We start from the raw sequence: 14681 nt of genomic DNA on the forward strand, positions 1-14681 counted from the left end.
GAAACCAACCGTGCTAATGGGAGGTGCTTATTGGAGGAACAATGCTAGCATAGAGAGATAAATACATAGAGTGAGACACACAGAAAGACATAGACAGAGAGAGACGAATCCGAGACAGACACACACAAATAGAAACACAACGCTCAGACACACACAACTGCAGGGGGACAGACAGACATGGAGAGACACAGATACACACAGAGACACGTAAAGAGACACACACAAAGATACACGTGAAGAGGGAAACGCAAAGACAAGGAGACGCCCGGAGAAAGATTATGAGACACAAAGAGCGATGTAGTGCGAGACACAGAGACAGACGCACGGAGGGGCGGACAAAGAGAGAGAGAGTAGCTGAGAAATACGGGCGTTCGAGAGTGTGGGGAGAGATGTGAGAGACGCGGAGAGGGAGTTATTTATCTCCAATTTGTAAATGGAACGATGGTCGTTGTGGGGGCAGGGAGCAGAGCAGGGAGGAAGGACGACGGGAGATGGATGGATGGGGAGAGAAAGGAATAGGAGAGGCACGGGTAGATGGATGAATGGGTGGGGATAATGAGAGAAGAGAGAGAGGAAGGAGAGATGGATGGGGATAGCGAGAGACGACAGAATACGAGAGACAGGGAGAGATGGATTGATGGGGGGGGGGGGAGAGAGAAGAGGCAAAGAGTGACGAGCGGATGGGGAGAGTGAGAGAGTGTAGACGCAGCGAGATATGGATGGAAAGAGAAGATAGTAGAAGCATGTAGTGATGAGTGGAGAGTGTTACTCGAATGTTGTTTTATCCACTAGGAGCATTGTGAACGCATGTCCAGACAGGGCGAGTGAATGCTGCTCGTGTCGACAGTGCCTACACGTCTCGTCGGGGTGGTCACGCTTCAGTGTAAGCCACCGGTCCCACACGCTGCTCCCGCACACCACAGTGGCGTAAACGAGTGACGCGGGGAAGGTTACCCCAGAGCTATGAGATCATTCATCCGTTTGTTTGGCCAGGAATGCCTCGCTGAGTCTCACGACTCGTGTTTAGGAGAGTTCTGCCGTAGGGGGCCATGTTGCTAAGTGTGATCTCAATTGAGCAATTTGAGGGTTGATTTTTACATTGGAATGTTTGTTGGCCAATACCAGTTACATTGTATGGGTTGTTGTTAGCTATGGGAAGACACTGCACAAGCCGGAGAAGCCACATGCAGAACAGGGGGAGAACATATAAACATATATACACATATAAACGCCACACAGAAAGGCGCCCTAGTCGGGAATCAAACCCTGGTGCATCTTATTGTGATGCACAATTCACACGAAACGTCAACGAGGTAGTGTCCAGGTGAGGAGGAGGAGGAAGAGCGCGTGATGTTGGGGCGGATACGAGGCCGAGCTGTAGCGCCTTTGCTCATGGGGTTTGCAGTTCAAGTCCCCAGCCGCCCCGGTTAATACTGCAGGTGTACTAACAATAAAGTGCTTCACACAGTGTACGTAACAGACAACGCTGACAGTCATGGTGGTGATGGTGGTGGTGATAAAAAATGTTTTATGATGGTGGTCGTGGTGATGATAGTGGTGATGATGGTAGTCGTGGTAGTGATGATGACAGTGGTGACGATGGTGGTGATAGCAATCATTACGATGCTTTTAATATTGGTGACGATGGTGGTGGTGATGATGATGTGCAGGCCAGGAAGCCTGGTTCAATCAAGAGCTACTGTCTTACGTCACGTGTGATGTGTTTACCAATCATCAGGCGCGTGCAACCACTTAATTTGTTACATCATGGGACCTCCTTTGCGAGTGTCAAAATATAAGAAGAGGTTTTCCACTTTTTTCTGGCAACAAAACAGGTGTTACGATGTTAAAACACCAAACTGAAACCTTCCTTGCAAAAGGTTTCAGTTTGTTTTAACATCTAAACACCTGTTTTGTTGCCAGAAAAACGGGGAAACATATTATTACACTTAATTAGTGTTTGAAAGCGGCTGGATTGGTGAACTCGGCAAGGCGGCCGTGGTGGGTCGCCAGGGCACGGGGGGTACCTGGACCTCAGGGCGCATTCGTCTTCGTTTACTCAACGGGCATTTGGCTCCCGAATCGAGGCCCTTGACTCGTCAAAGGCTTGGAAGCTAAAGCGGGGCTGGGACCGGTTCGTGCGCGGATGTGAGACTGGCTGGGATTAGCAGCAGTGTGTTGGCATATCCGCGGACGGTGGCATTGAAGCTATGGATTATGGAACTCCGTCTGTGCGAAACTTGTTAGCCACCCACCCACCCACCCCGGCCCAACATCGTCAGGCGAGAGAGAGAGAGAGGCGGGGGGAGGCCCCCAGAGCGACCCTGGCTGGCTCGCGGGCCGATAGCGGCCCCTGCTGTGCCCGTCGGGGAATATCATCGATTTGACGACCGACTACCACCACCACCTGCGTAGAGAAGCCGGCCGCGTTGACCCAACACTCCGAGATGTGGCCCGGCACGAGCCCGGCCCCGACACTCCTCGCACGCACAGCAGCGGCCTCCGAGCCGAGCGGCCCTCGAGATGTGACACCGCGCGCGCGACCGCTCGTCAATGGGGACGTGAGAGACGCAAGGCCACACGCGGGCGTGCTGCGCCACTGGGCTGGGCGAATTAAAGGGCGGTGGGGGTGGGGGGTTGGTGGTGGGGGGGGTTGGTGGTGGGGGGGGGGTTGGTGGTGGGGGGGGTTGGTGGTGGGGGGGGTTGGTGGTGGGGGGGTTAGTGGTGGGGGGGTTTGGTGGGGTGGAGGAATGGTGGGGGTAAGCATTGGGGGGGGGCGTGCATTGGTGACGGGGAGGGCATTGGTGGGTGGTGGGGAGGGGGGAATTGTTGGGGGGGGAATTGTCGGGGGAATTGTTGTGGGGGGGGGGGAATTGTTGGGGGGGGGGGGGTTGGGGGCGTTGTCGGGGGCGGGGCCTGGGAGTGGTGACGTGGCGGCCCCGTCCCCACGCGCCACTTCCGCCAGCAGCCGCGCGCCGGTGACGTCGCCGGGAGGGGGCGGGGGTGCACGCGCGCGGGGCATTGTGGGGGCGGCGCCGGAAAGAGCCGCGTCGCTGCTGAGGCTCCCGTCGAGATGGCCCGGACAGCAGCAGCAGCAGCGGCGGCGGTGCCGAGGTGACGGGGGGCGAGCGCGCGTGGAGAGGAGCGCAGGGAGACGCGGGCGGGGGGGGGGGTACGCGGCGGTAGCGGCGGGGCCCGCGGGAGGTGCGGAGTCGCGGGGGGGGGGGGCAGGCATTGCCCGCCCCCCCAAACGCTACCCGCCCCCGCCATTGTATTTGGTAGCGCAAATCGGCGTGCGGCGCCGCGCGATTGGTCGGCGCGGGTCACGTGAGTCCGCGAGAGCCAATGGCGGCGCGCGGTCGCGGCTCTCACGCGCGTCCAGTGCGGGGATTTTGTGGTCGCGGCGGCGGCGCCTCCTGCCTGGCCCGGCCCGCGGCTCTCGGCTCGGGGCCGCGGGCGGTGCCCCCCTCACCCCCCTGGCCCCCCTCGCACTCTCCCCGCGTGTTTACCCGGCGCTGGGGCTGCCGAGCCGCGGGGCGAGGACGCGGGAGGTTTTCTATTTGTTGTTTACACCTCGTATTGACATCCAGGTGAACGCTCGCCGCCCGCCCTGCTAACGTGGAAGTGCCGCAGCGTGGGCTGGCGGTTGGGCGCGCCAGCGGCGTGGAGCACGGAGACACTTTGCGGGTTGTTCTCGCGTTCGTCGTCAGACTCAAAGTTTAACGAGCTTGGTGGGGACACTGAATCTCCATTCCACATTCCCATGACGAGGTCACTGGTTGGATAATGAGCGCTGTTGGACTTGCCACAGTTTCTGCTGCTACCTTTGTATCGACTCCCCCAAGAGGCGATGTCGAGGACGATTGAATAATAATATGTATGTCATGATATGTATGTAATGATATGTATGTCATGATATGTATGTCATGATATGTATGTATGCCGAGCTTTAAATTCAACTCGCAACCTTTAAATTGCCAAGTGGAGCGCGCGTGCAGGCCGAAAACGCGAGATTGAGCCTGGAGTCCAAACGTAAAACCGGAGTGGTCGTAAAGCGTCTCAAATTCTCGTGTCCATTAGCGGTCCCATATCCTATGGTGTTTATCGACCCCGGAGGAGTGATGGGTTGTTGACTATATGTTGAACTTTCGCACCCTACGTAGCAAACCGTGCTAATCGGAGGTGCGAATGGCCATGGTGGTAATGGGATAATAATTTGGTTCACAAATGTGTAAATTTCAGCCCCCCCCCGAGGTTTGTGTTATACTTCAACCTTGGTAGGCGCTCACAACCCGCATTTGACTGGGTGGCCTTTACGGTTTAACCAGCAAATATCGGTTTTGGCTTTGAAAAATGGCAATGAGAAACACGGAAACACTTAAGGTTAAAAACTTTTAAAAGGATACAAAGAATCCCATCCATTTCACTTAAAAGGTATGAAACTGTGGTTGCGTTTCTAGTCATATAAAACATCTAAAAAAATCTAAATGTTAAGTTTCTTTAAAAAAACCTTGTTAGACTACTCGAGATGAATGTTTATGAAGTTTGCAAGCTTTTGGTCTATATAAGGTATAGTCCATAAGAGGTTTTTTTTGGGTTATAGCGCGTGAATATAAATGTGTTTTTACACCCGCCACCACCCGACACAACCAATTGAGTAAGGTTGATTACGTAAACAAAGTGCCAATTCGTAACTAATACAGCACACCGGTGTGTTGGAGAGCAAATCCACAACATTTACAATCGGAGTACGACGTTTCGCCAGTAATTACAACCGGCATCATCAGGCGGACGGCCAGATTTTGTATACCAGATAAGGTATACTAAGGCCGGTTGAGACAAGTTAAGGAACCCACTGCTATACTGCGTTCTCAAGGCCAGCTCAGCGGATTTTGTCGTCTCACAAAATCTGCGTGATTCATGAAAAACCCTTCGCCTCCAAAGCTCTGCGGTCACCGATGTGCAACACCACACCCAGGCCTAGGGAGGTAAACCTCTGATCTGACAACGTTGGCCAACTGTTTTACATTTCACCTGAAGGTGTTACTGGGCTTGAAAGGTGCCGATGGCTGTGAGTTCGAGAGTGGCCTGTCACGTGGCAGGGCAACTTCAACAGTTTCAATCATCACTGGCTCGGGACGTTAGTGTTGCACTCAATGATTGATCTTGGAGGCTTTGTGTACTGTGTGTGTCTCTTTTGTGCTTATGTGTGTGTGTGCGAGATCAGGTTGTGTGTGCATCTGTCTGCCTGCGGTGTGTTTTTGGTTTTATTTTCAACACAAGGTGTAGCTGTACATTTGTGAAAATGTCTCGTTCACCAATGTTGGTTATATGTTATCTTCACTTGTCATCAGTCTCATTTAAAGCATAACTATGAAAATACCAAACGCGGAAAGAGCCTATGGGGGACAATTTTAGGCAATCATTCTTTTAGATTCTTTGTCTCTGTAGTGTTTTTATCACGAGAGCAGAGTTCATGTCTTTGCTTTAAATACAAACTCGTTAGAAACGTCCGTGAGTATGGATTTTCGCCAGGTCACGCCAGGTTTGTGCATACCTCTGAGCCCCACCTCACATGTTTACCCTTTACACGTTCTAAACGCAGTGGATCCCATTAAGTGTCGTGTGCACGCCCTCATTGAAATTCCAGTGTCGCCAAGGAATTCGGAGCTTGTGAGAACAAAACGAATTTCTTCGAAAAACTTTTGACCCTTACTCTCAATATGCAAGCGGCGAGCACAATTCCTAGAGCCAAAAAGCCTCAACTAATGAGAAATGAGATTATCAAGCCAGGCAATAGCCATGGAGATATGTTGGCTGTTCAGTCAATGAAATTAGGATCACGTTTAATGCAGCACTGAAATATCAGCAGCAATGGCTAACTATGAGCCAAAATATAAAATTCAGTTATTACAAGCCAAATGCATTTGTGAAGTGGCTGCCAACCAAGCATCATTAGCTTTTGAGTAATACATTTAACACGAACTTAAGGGATATAAAATATATTTTCATAGCGAAAAAAAAATATTCACTGGTGAAAAAGTTATTAACCTTATTCCTAAATTAATATCAAGATGATTTATAACAAAGGACATTTCTTTTCATCGGCCTTCATGAAATAGTACTTTGTCAATTCACTGAGTCAGAAGTGTTTTTAAAAACTGTTCCTGAATGCCCGATTTTAATGATATGGAAGAGTCTTCGAGTTGAATTTGTTTACAACCTTTTGCAGACACTGTTGCTGTGTTGGTCCAACGGGATTTAGAGGGGAGGGGTGGTAATGAGCACTGTGCCTTACAGCGCGGCTACCAGGATTAAATTCCAGCCTCCCCTTCACCCGCCAGAGCCTGAAATGAATACCCGGTGCAGCGGTTGTGTCACTTGACAACACAGGAAGGCACGCAGGGGCAGTGCTCTCTCCTGCCATTGCTTAGCCGCACAACCACTGCTCGAAAACACAATCGCCGTGCTTGTCTTCCCCGGGAGATAATTTAGAAGAGACGGCGCGGTATCGGCGATGTCTCGGTTGCTCTTTCACCGCCGTTGAGCGCACAGCGACGCCCACGTTAATGTTCACCTTCCTTTTCTTCCAGGCTCGGATGCTGCTGACGGACGAGCGATCGATCGAAAGAGTCTCGCCTCTCCACGCTGCGCCGCCGCCATGGAGCCCGACGTCGCCCCCATGTACTCGTCTTCCCCTCCCCCGCTTGACGACAGTGCCATCTCCGACGAGGAGGATGACGACTTTGGCGACTTTGCCGACTTCACGGCCGTGGCGGCACACGAAGACGCCTTTCCTGACTTGGACGCCGGCGGGGGCGGCCCGCCGCTTCCGGAGTCCGAGCCTCCGCGCCGCCCCCCGGCGGGCGATTTCCCGGCGTACGTGGCGAGCGGGCCGACGGGCGCGCGCGGCGGCGCCGCGTCCGACCTGCGGAACAACAACGACGGTGGCGTCGGCGGCGTGGTGTCTCGAGAGGACGATGGGCCGGCGACGAGGCCGCAGGACAAGGCGAGGCAGAGGCTGGGCTCGGCCAAGCAGAGGCTCGCAGCGAGCCCCGACAGCTGCCACAGCAGCGACGCCAGCATGGAGACGGAAAGCGCCAGCAGCGGCAGCAGCGCTTCATCGTCAACGGAGCGAGCGGATGGCGGTAGCCGCGTGGCCTCGCGCGATCCGGGCCTGGTGAATGGTTTTGACGCGGGGCACCCCGCCAAGGGGACGGCGCCAAGCGAGGTGCACGAGCAGAGCTCCGACATCGCGACGACGATGGCCAGGAGGAGGAGAAGCGTGGAGCCCAGCCCAGCCTCCACGCCCTGCGCCAGCCCCTGCCCCAGCCAAGACGGTTTTGGTGACTTCGAGGAGCCAGGCACCGAGCCTCAGCCCCACCCGGCCAGCGAAACGACTGCGGCGTCCTTAGACGGTGTTGGAGCGCCGGAGGCCAATGGCACGTGGGGATTGCCAGACCCGGCAGAATCACCACACCCACTGGGTTCCGGTCAATTCGCCGACTTCGCTGCCTTCGCCTCCCCCTCCCTGTCCGTGCTACCGGACGGCGAGGAAGCGGCCCCTGGCGATGTCACCACTGAAAGCGAGCGCACAGCGAGAAGCGCTGTCGGAAGCGGAGCGGAAGCGGACACACGGGAGACCGTGGACTCGGACGAGGGTGAGCCGCACGCCGCCACGTGCTCCACCAAGGTCGACGAGCGCTTAGAGAGTCGGGCCGGTACTACCGAGACTCTTCAGGCCGTCGAAGACACGGAGTTTGCGGATTTCAGCAGCGCTGCCTTCATGGGTGGCGACGATGTCGTCGCCGCCGCCGTTGATGCCGAGAGAACTTGCCCGTCGGCGTCCGACGATGCGAGCTGCTCGCGTGACGCGGCAGCGATCGACAAAAGCCATGCCCCCTCGCACCTGGAACAACCCAGCGCCGATGACTCCTGGACAGGCATCTGCGCCGATGAGGGTGCTCCGACTAGGACACCTCCTCTCACCGCCCCAGCAGAGTTCCCACCCAGTGACAATGACGCCGATGGTGCCGCTCACTCCGCAGACTCGGAGCAAACGCCCGCGGAGCCCCGTAGCACACAGGAGCCGCTCACAAACCTTGAAGATGCCGATGATTTTGGCGATTTTGACGTGGCCGCGACCGCCACTGCTGGTGCTACTGCTGCCTCTACTGCCCCTACTATGCGCTCGGAACAGCCGACGGATGCCGGGGACGAGGAAGAGTTTGCCGATTTCTCGGCGCCGGCCCCGCAGCAGCTGAGCGCAGATGACGCCGAAGGGGAGGATGATTTTGGCAGCTTCAGAGAGGCGTCCGCAGCCAAGTCTCCCGCCTCTGAGGACGATTTTGGCGACTTTGGCGCCGCCGTCGTTGCTGTCGCAGATGGAGACGCGCAGGGCTCGCTCGCAGCCTCGGACTCGGCTGAGTTTGGAGACTTTACAAGCGAGCAGGCGGCCGGGGCCGATGGTGACTTGAAGGACGGCGATGGCTTCGCGGACTTCAGCCGTGCACGGAGTCCCCTGGGTAAGGAGGGTGAGGCACAGCAGCAAGACGAAGAGGAGGGTGGCTGGGCTGCGTTTGGGACGGCGCAGAGCAGCGATGAGTTTGGGGCGTTTGGAGAGGCGCCCGGCAGCAGTGGTGGCACGCGTGGTGTTGAGTTTGGCCAGGGAGGAGCAGCAAGAGCCGGTGCAGCCGCTGCGGCTCCCGCGGGTGTCAGCACGGTGAGTGTTGGTGGCTTGTGATTGGCATTTGCGGTTTGTCGGGAGAACAGCACGAAGCAATATTTGTCTTAATTTTGCCGATTTCAAAGGTCTGGATCTATCTATGTAGGATATAATTTTTGTTACAAGTACACATGTGAAAGTAGTAAGCAAATTACCTATAGGCTTGAAAAGACAAAATTCCGACCCAACAGAAAGATAGTGGGGCACGATAAGTTGAAGAGTTTAGAGGTGTAGAGCGCTTTGTGTGGCAGAGCTGGCGAGAGAGCACGAGTCACACGGCGAGTTGAAAAGAGGCGAGTGAAGCAAGCGCGGTGACGGACGGGCGGCGGAATAACGTAGGAGGCTCCGGAGGTGGGCCGACGATAGAAGCACCGGCGGGAGGCGACAGAACCACAGATGAGAGTGTTCACAATTTGAAGTTTATTTTGTCTACCGGACCGCAAGAGAACAGGACAGTCTCATTAGCGAGAGTGAACCTGGGTCACTCCAACAAAGGAAATACATCGGAACAAAACACCATAACATGAGCAATCAAAAACATTGCAAACATCAATCAATATTAAATCAAAGCTTAATGTCTGATTACTTTGCAGTGTAAATTTGCTCGGGTGGATGATCAGACCGATCTTGGCACGTGACAAAACTAAGCCACGGAAACATTCAATAGATAGATAGTGACATGTGCGAGACGCATAAGAGGCCAACAGCTGTTCATTATGTTCTCGTAATACGACAATATAAACCCTACCCTATCGAAAGCTTTCACTCTTTAAGGACTGAATATATTACTGGTAGGAACCTCCTGGTTACACCAGCCCACGGGATTATTGTGTCCGTCCGTCGTGCAGGGAGGGGCTGGGTGGGGAGGGAGGGGCTGGGTGGGGAGGGTGGGGCTGGGTGGGGAGGGGAGGGTGGGGAGGGGAGGGTGGGGAGGGGCTGGGTGGGGAGGGGCTGGTCACTCCGTGGTGCCCTTATAAAACTCAACGTTTAACCTACTCACGCCGGCTTGTGCCCGCCCTCACAGTCGGGCATATTTGCGGAATACACCACGCCGCCGTTGACCCTGGCCATTAACCGAGCAATCCAACGTTCCTACCAGCTCCCTCCGCAGGAATGTGCTTGTCCGGTACTGAATGGTTGGTGCTTTGGCTAGTTAACGTCACTCACAATCGGAGTCCATGTCCCTGCCTGTTAGGAGTTGTACTGGCTCAGGGTCGTAAGTTAAGATTCTTGCCTCCTCCATTTGAGCAGGGGTGCAGTTTTGGTACAGTTTAGCTAAGGCTGGGTGACGTGTACATTCAATACGAGAAAATTATGCGTAAGCCATTTAGGAACGTTGAATTTTCATTGTTATCAAGTATCGTGTAACATTCATTTCTCACTCTAATTTTTCAGTTGGAAACAATATTTGTCAAATACTCCGAAAGTTGCAAATTCAGCGACTTTAATCGAATGACATTTTAATCACTACATGGCAGCCACCTTGGTTGAAGGGGTCTGATTTTTTTAAACTTTTGGTTTATAAATCCTGACTGGCCCAATAACTGCCCTTCTCACAGCTGACGGAATATATTTTTCTATTTTCTCTTTTGTAAAGGAGTATAGCTGCCACTGTCACAGCGGGGCCGCTTGTGTCTCTCAAAATCTCAGCAGCATCTTTATTAAGATGCAAGTGCCTTAGCGGGTCGTTAGCATTCTGCAGAGTGAGCTCACTGTCATCATTCACCCCTTTCAGCTGCGAATTGCTTATTAATCCACTTCTCAGTCAGTAATATTCATAAGTATCGACCCTAAAGAGGTCTTGACAGAGGTGTAAACTCAAATGCAAACAACATTATTTCACTTCGACTTGAAACGTTCAAGTGTTTTTTGCTACGAACCGCAGCGCTTGGCTGCATTGTTTGTAGCAATGGCCGAGGTCACTCATGTGTAACAGCATGTATTGTAACAAGCAGGAGGATGTGGAGATGTGTTCTCGATAAAATTTCTAGAGGCAAAAACGAGAGAGAGGGAACACTGAACCCATCATGGGACCTCGTTTGCCAGTACCAAAATATAAGAATAGGTTTTTCCCCTTTTTTGTGGCAACAAAACTGAAACCTTTTTACGAGGAATCATGTCTGCATTAACCACAATACGTGTGGTCAAAGTGCAAACAAAAAAGATACTCTGATAATATATGCATTGTCTTTGAAACTGATTGGTCCACACCAGAGACGGCTTTCTTTTGAGCCTCGTCTCAAACGGTGTTAGAGCAGAGGACGCCAAAAGGCGTTCTTACCACAAGCATTGTGGTTAATGCAGACATCATTCCTTGTAAAAAGGTTTCAGTTTTGTTGCCATAAAAAAGGGGAAACCCCTATTCTAACACTGAACCCGGCTGGCTTTTTCGGTGAGACAGATGAATTGATGAATAATTCAGGTGCCGATGCGATTGCCTTGCATGCTAATGGTTTGATGAGCTCCTCGGAGCCGAGCGGCTGCCAGGAATGAATTTCTGCTCTGCGAATTTCATCGCATGGCACGACACGCAGCACGGGAGCGTTGCAGATGCGGGGTGGGCTGGGAGGGCAGAGTCCGGCGCTTCGGAAAACCCATCATTAATTCATCCTCCCCTGCTCTGCTTACCACACAAAACACGACCGGTGTATAACGGGAGCCTCGATTCATACCACGAGAGGGAGAGAGGACAGACTTCGGGAGCAGCCAAGGAGAAAGAGAGACCTTCCTCCAGTCGTGTGGAGATCGCGAGTCTCCCGCGAGGAGTAAAGCGGCCGGCAGTGTTTTGCTGGAGAGCGAAGAAAACTTTTTTTGCGCACAAAATTGCGTTGCTTTCTTCAAATGACGTGTCACATCCCGCGGTAATCGCTGCAACGTTGCTGCTTTTGTTTCATGATAAGGCTTCACGTTAATTATTGAGCAATTAGTCAATCGCGGCCAATGTTCCAAATCGTTACGACAATAGTAGCGGAGGCTCTTTTCTGAGCGCGTGACCCAGGGAGCCCGGCAGGGGATCTAGGCAAGGACTAGGAATACAAAAAAAAATTCAGAAAATCAAATAAGTGAAAATATTACATTAAGGTGAATTAAATATTTACCTTCATAAAGCACGTAATCTACTTTTTCTGTTCATCGTGTCCATGACCAATAGCGGTTCCCTTGCCATTATTAACTATTATTACTACACTCACCCAGGAAAGCCACGCTGACTCGTCACTTTGCAGGTGGCTCTTGCCAAGTTGTCGAAGGAGGAGGACGGAAACTTAGAACATTTGTGATTTGGAGTCCCCACACGGAGTTACATTTCTCAAGTTGTTTAAGCCCCACGTTAAACAGCACAGACGACAGCGTTGCTTTAATGCACGTTATTTAATGACTATTTCACCGTTTAACTCCAGCTGATGAGATGTAAAAGTTTGGAGAAATGAAAGAGTTTAATCAGTACATGGAAACTGACCTCGCTACAATGCTTGATTGCCAAAAGTCTGATATTTAAAAAAATCTATTTGGCAGTTATTCCGCCAGCAATTAGTAGGTGAGACCTTGGCACCTGCACGTGTGTGGGACTCCATGTCTTGCACGCTACGATTGTGGCTGTGGAGGCGCAAATGTAACCTGCGGTCCACACTTGCTCACCGGCGCTCGGTGCCAGCGAGTGTCTGCATCTGTCGACAGAACAGGCCGATCCGTGCAGCTCACAGACAGATATTTGCACAACATTTGGTGACCTTATTCATAAAATTCCCTGCAGACAAATTATTCAAAATATTCAAAATATGGTAAGCCGAAAACATATGTGCGTCGTCGCGTTTCTGACACGTGCGCGCGTGTCCGTGTCCCCGTGCCGCTCCAGCTGTCCCTGCTGCAGCGCGTGTTCCAGGCGTGCTTCCCGTGCCCCTCGCTGGCGTGGGCCGAGGATGCTGTGGTGCCCCTCCGGGAGGTCATGGTGAGCGCCCCCCAGGGGGCCGAGGAGGAGGTTGCCCGCCACAGGTGAGAGGCACCGTGCTCTCGTAGTCACGTGCGTGCGCGTACACACACTTGCACGCACATAGATGCTCATGTTCTCATGCACGTACGTACACGCACATGTTCTCATACACACACGTACACGCACGTGTGCTCACGCACGTGCTGTCATGCATGCACGCACGTACACGCGCACGTACCTACACACGCACGTACACGCACATGTGCTCATGCACGTGCTGTCATGCACCCATGCATGTGCGCACAAAGATTCCCCTTGTAGCCTTTTAAAGGCTTTTGGGGAAAGTGCTGTTCGCGAGCACCAATGAAGGCCGGTGTGGCACACGAGGGGGCAGGTGGCCAGCACCACGCCTGGCCGCCTTTATCTCTCTCGTGGCGACGTTCACACATCGCACTCGCTACTCATTTTAGGCTGAAGTTACATAGAGGAGGCACAGGACTGGTTCAGATATATCTCGCTGGTGTTGGTGGCAGTGAGTGGGAATCAGAAGTTGCGTCGCCGGGTTCGTTGCGCAGCATGCTAATCGCTGCACTACCGCTCCCCATGCATGCACGCACATGTGTACATGCGTGCTCTAGGTCATCAGTCAACGTGCATAAAGGGGTTGCCGGGGCCCTCAATTCTACCACACGCTTGGCTCTGCTTAACGAGAGGACGCCCCAGATGCCACATAAATAACCATGCGCTTTCTATTGGTTTGATGAATGTTCATGATTCTATGTCACTATTTAGGAATTGTTTGTATATATTGAATGTTCTGCAGTGATGTGGACTGCCGGTTACACGTGCGGCGCTAGTTGCATAGCTCCGTGGTTTTAATCTAGCGGCCTTCATGCACGTGTCTTCACATTAATTATACGCGCCGTCTGCTTCAGAATGGACATTGAAGATCCCGTGACATCTTTCGCAAGACTAGACCAAATTGGCCAAATAAATAAATTTGCCTCCAAATTATTTGATTGGCTTCATGAATCGCAAGTGCCCCCCCCCCCCACCTGTTTAGTACTGGCAGATCACAGAGCCGGGGCAGATCACAGAGCCGGGTCAGATCACAGAGCCGGGGCAGATCACAGAGCCAGGGCAGATCGCAGAGCTGGGGAAATTGTTTGTGCCGGTTCCAGTTTGTCTGTGGTTACCTGCCCTAACGAGCGAACAGCCCCGCTCTCGTGAGTAACTTTTCTGATGTTCTGGTACCTTGTTCGTTCACTTAGCCCTAGCGCGCCATTTGTGTGCAATTGGCGTGTACTTCGAGTAATTAAACCTCAAGTGGATACGTACCCTGGACAGAGTTTACCCACACACCTGCCATTACAATCACCAGCCCTTACCCTCGCGTCTTTCCCACCGTGTGTAAATGTTTAGTGGTGAGGTCGCCTTTAGACGCTTTATAAAGTGTTTAACTTTACGTTGTTTAACCAGGTGTGTATTCAAGAGGCAAGGACGTGTTTGATTTTCAAATTCGCGGGGGGTGTTAGTCTATCCATCCATAATACAGGTTTTTTTTAGTTAGATCGCGTAACTATAAATGTGTCGTTAAACCCGGCACCACCCGAAACAGCCAATTAGTAAGGTTTGTCACGTAAACAGAACGTGGCCAATTCGTTACTAGTACAGCACACCGGTGTGTTGGAGAGCAAATCCACCACATTTACAATCTGAGTGTTTCGCCAGTAATTATAACTGGCATCATCAGATCTAACCCCAAAAAAACCTGTATTATGGATGATATTGGTCACAAAAGCCTACGTGTTAAACTAGTCTATCCATATGTTGTTTTATATTTTTATTATTTTATTGTTTCCCTTCTAAGTGACTTTACCGAAAGAACCAAGAATATGAATCCCTGCAGTCACGAAAGCTTTAAATCGAAATTTAGTCTATCCATGTTAATGTTGTCAGTCTTTCATCTGGAGAGGGGGGGTGATTATTGAAATGTATTATTCCAATCGAGTGGTTGGCGGGTAATTT

The 14681-nt window shown here is 52.4% G+C and overlaps 1 protein-coding gene across 2 annotated transcripts in view; it reads left to right on the plus strand.

Annotated features, from left to right (window-relative positions):
- The first annotated feature begins 3014 nt into the window (after positions 1 to 3014).
- The window catches only part of AFTPH (aftiphilin), a 28588-nt gene continuing 16921 nt past the window's right edge, over positions 3015 to 14681 (plus strand). For both annotated transcript variants that reach the window (XM_078858702.1, XM_078858704.1), the window contains exons 1-3: positions 3015 to 3114; positions 6594 to 8722; positions 12579 to 12715. In XM_078858702.1, the coding sequence (XP_078714828.1) occupies positions 6662 to 8722; positions 12579 to 12715 (2198 nt within the window). In that variant the 5' untranslated portion in view covers positions 3015 to 3114; positions 6594 to 6661. The remainder of the gene's footprint in view (positions 3115 to 6593; positions 8723 to 12578; positions 12716 to 14681) is intronic.

The sequence above is a fragment of the Lampetra fluviatilis genome, chromosome 7 (assembly GCF_964198595.1).
Source record: "Lampetra fluviatilis chromosome 7, kcLamFluv1.1, whole genome shotgun sequence".
NCBI classification, from domain to species: domain Eukaryota; kingdom Metazoa; phylum Chordata; class Hyperoartia; order Petromyzontiformes; family Petromyzontidae; genus Lampetra; species Lampetra fluviatilis.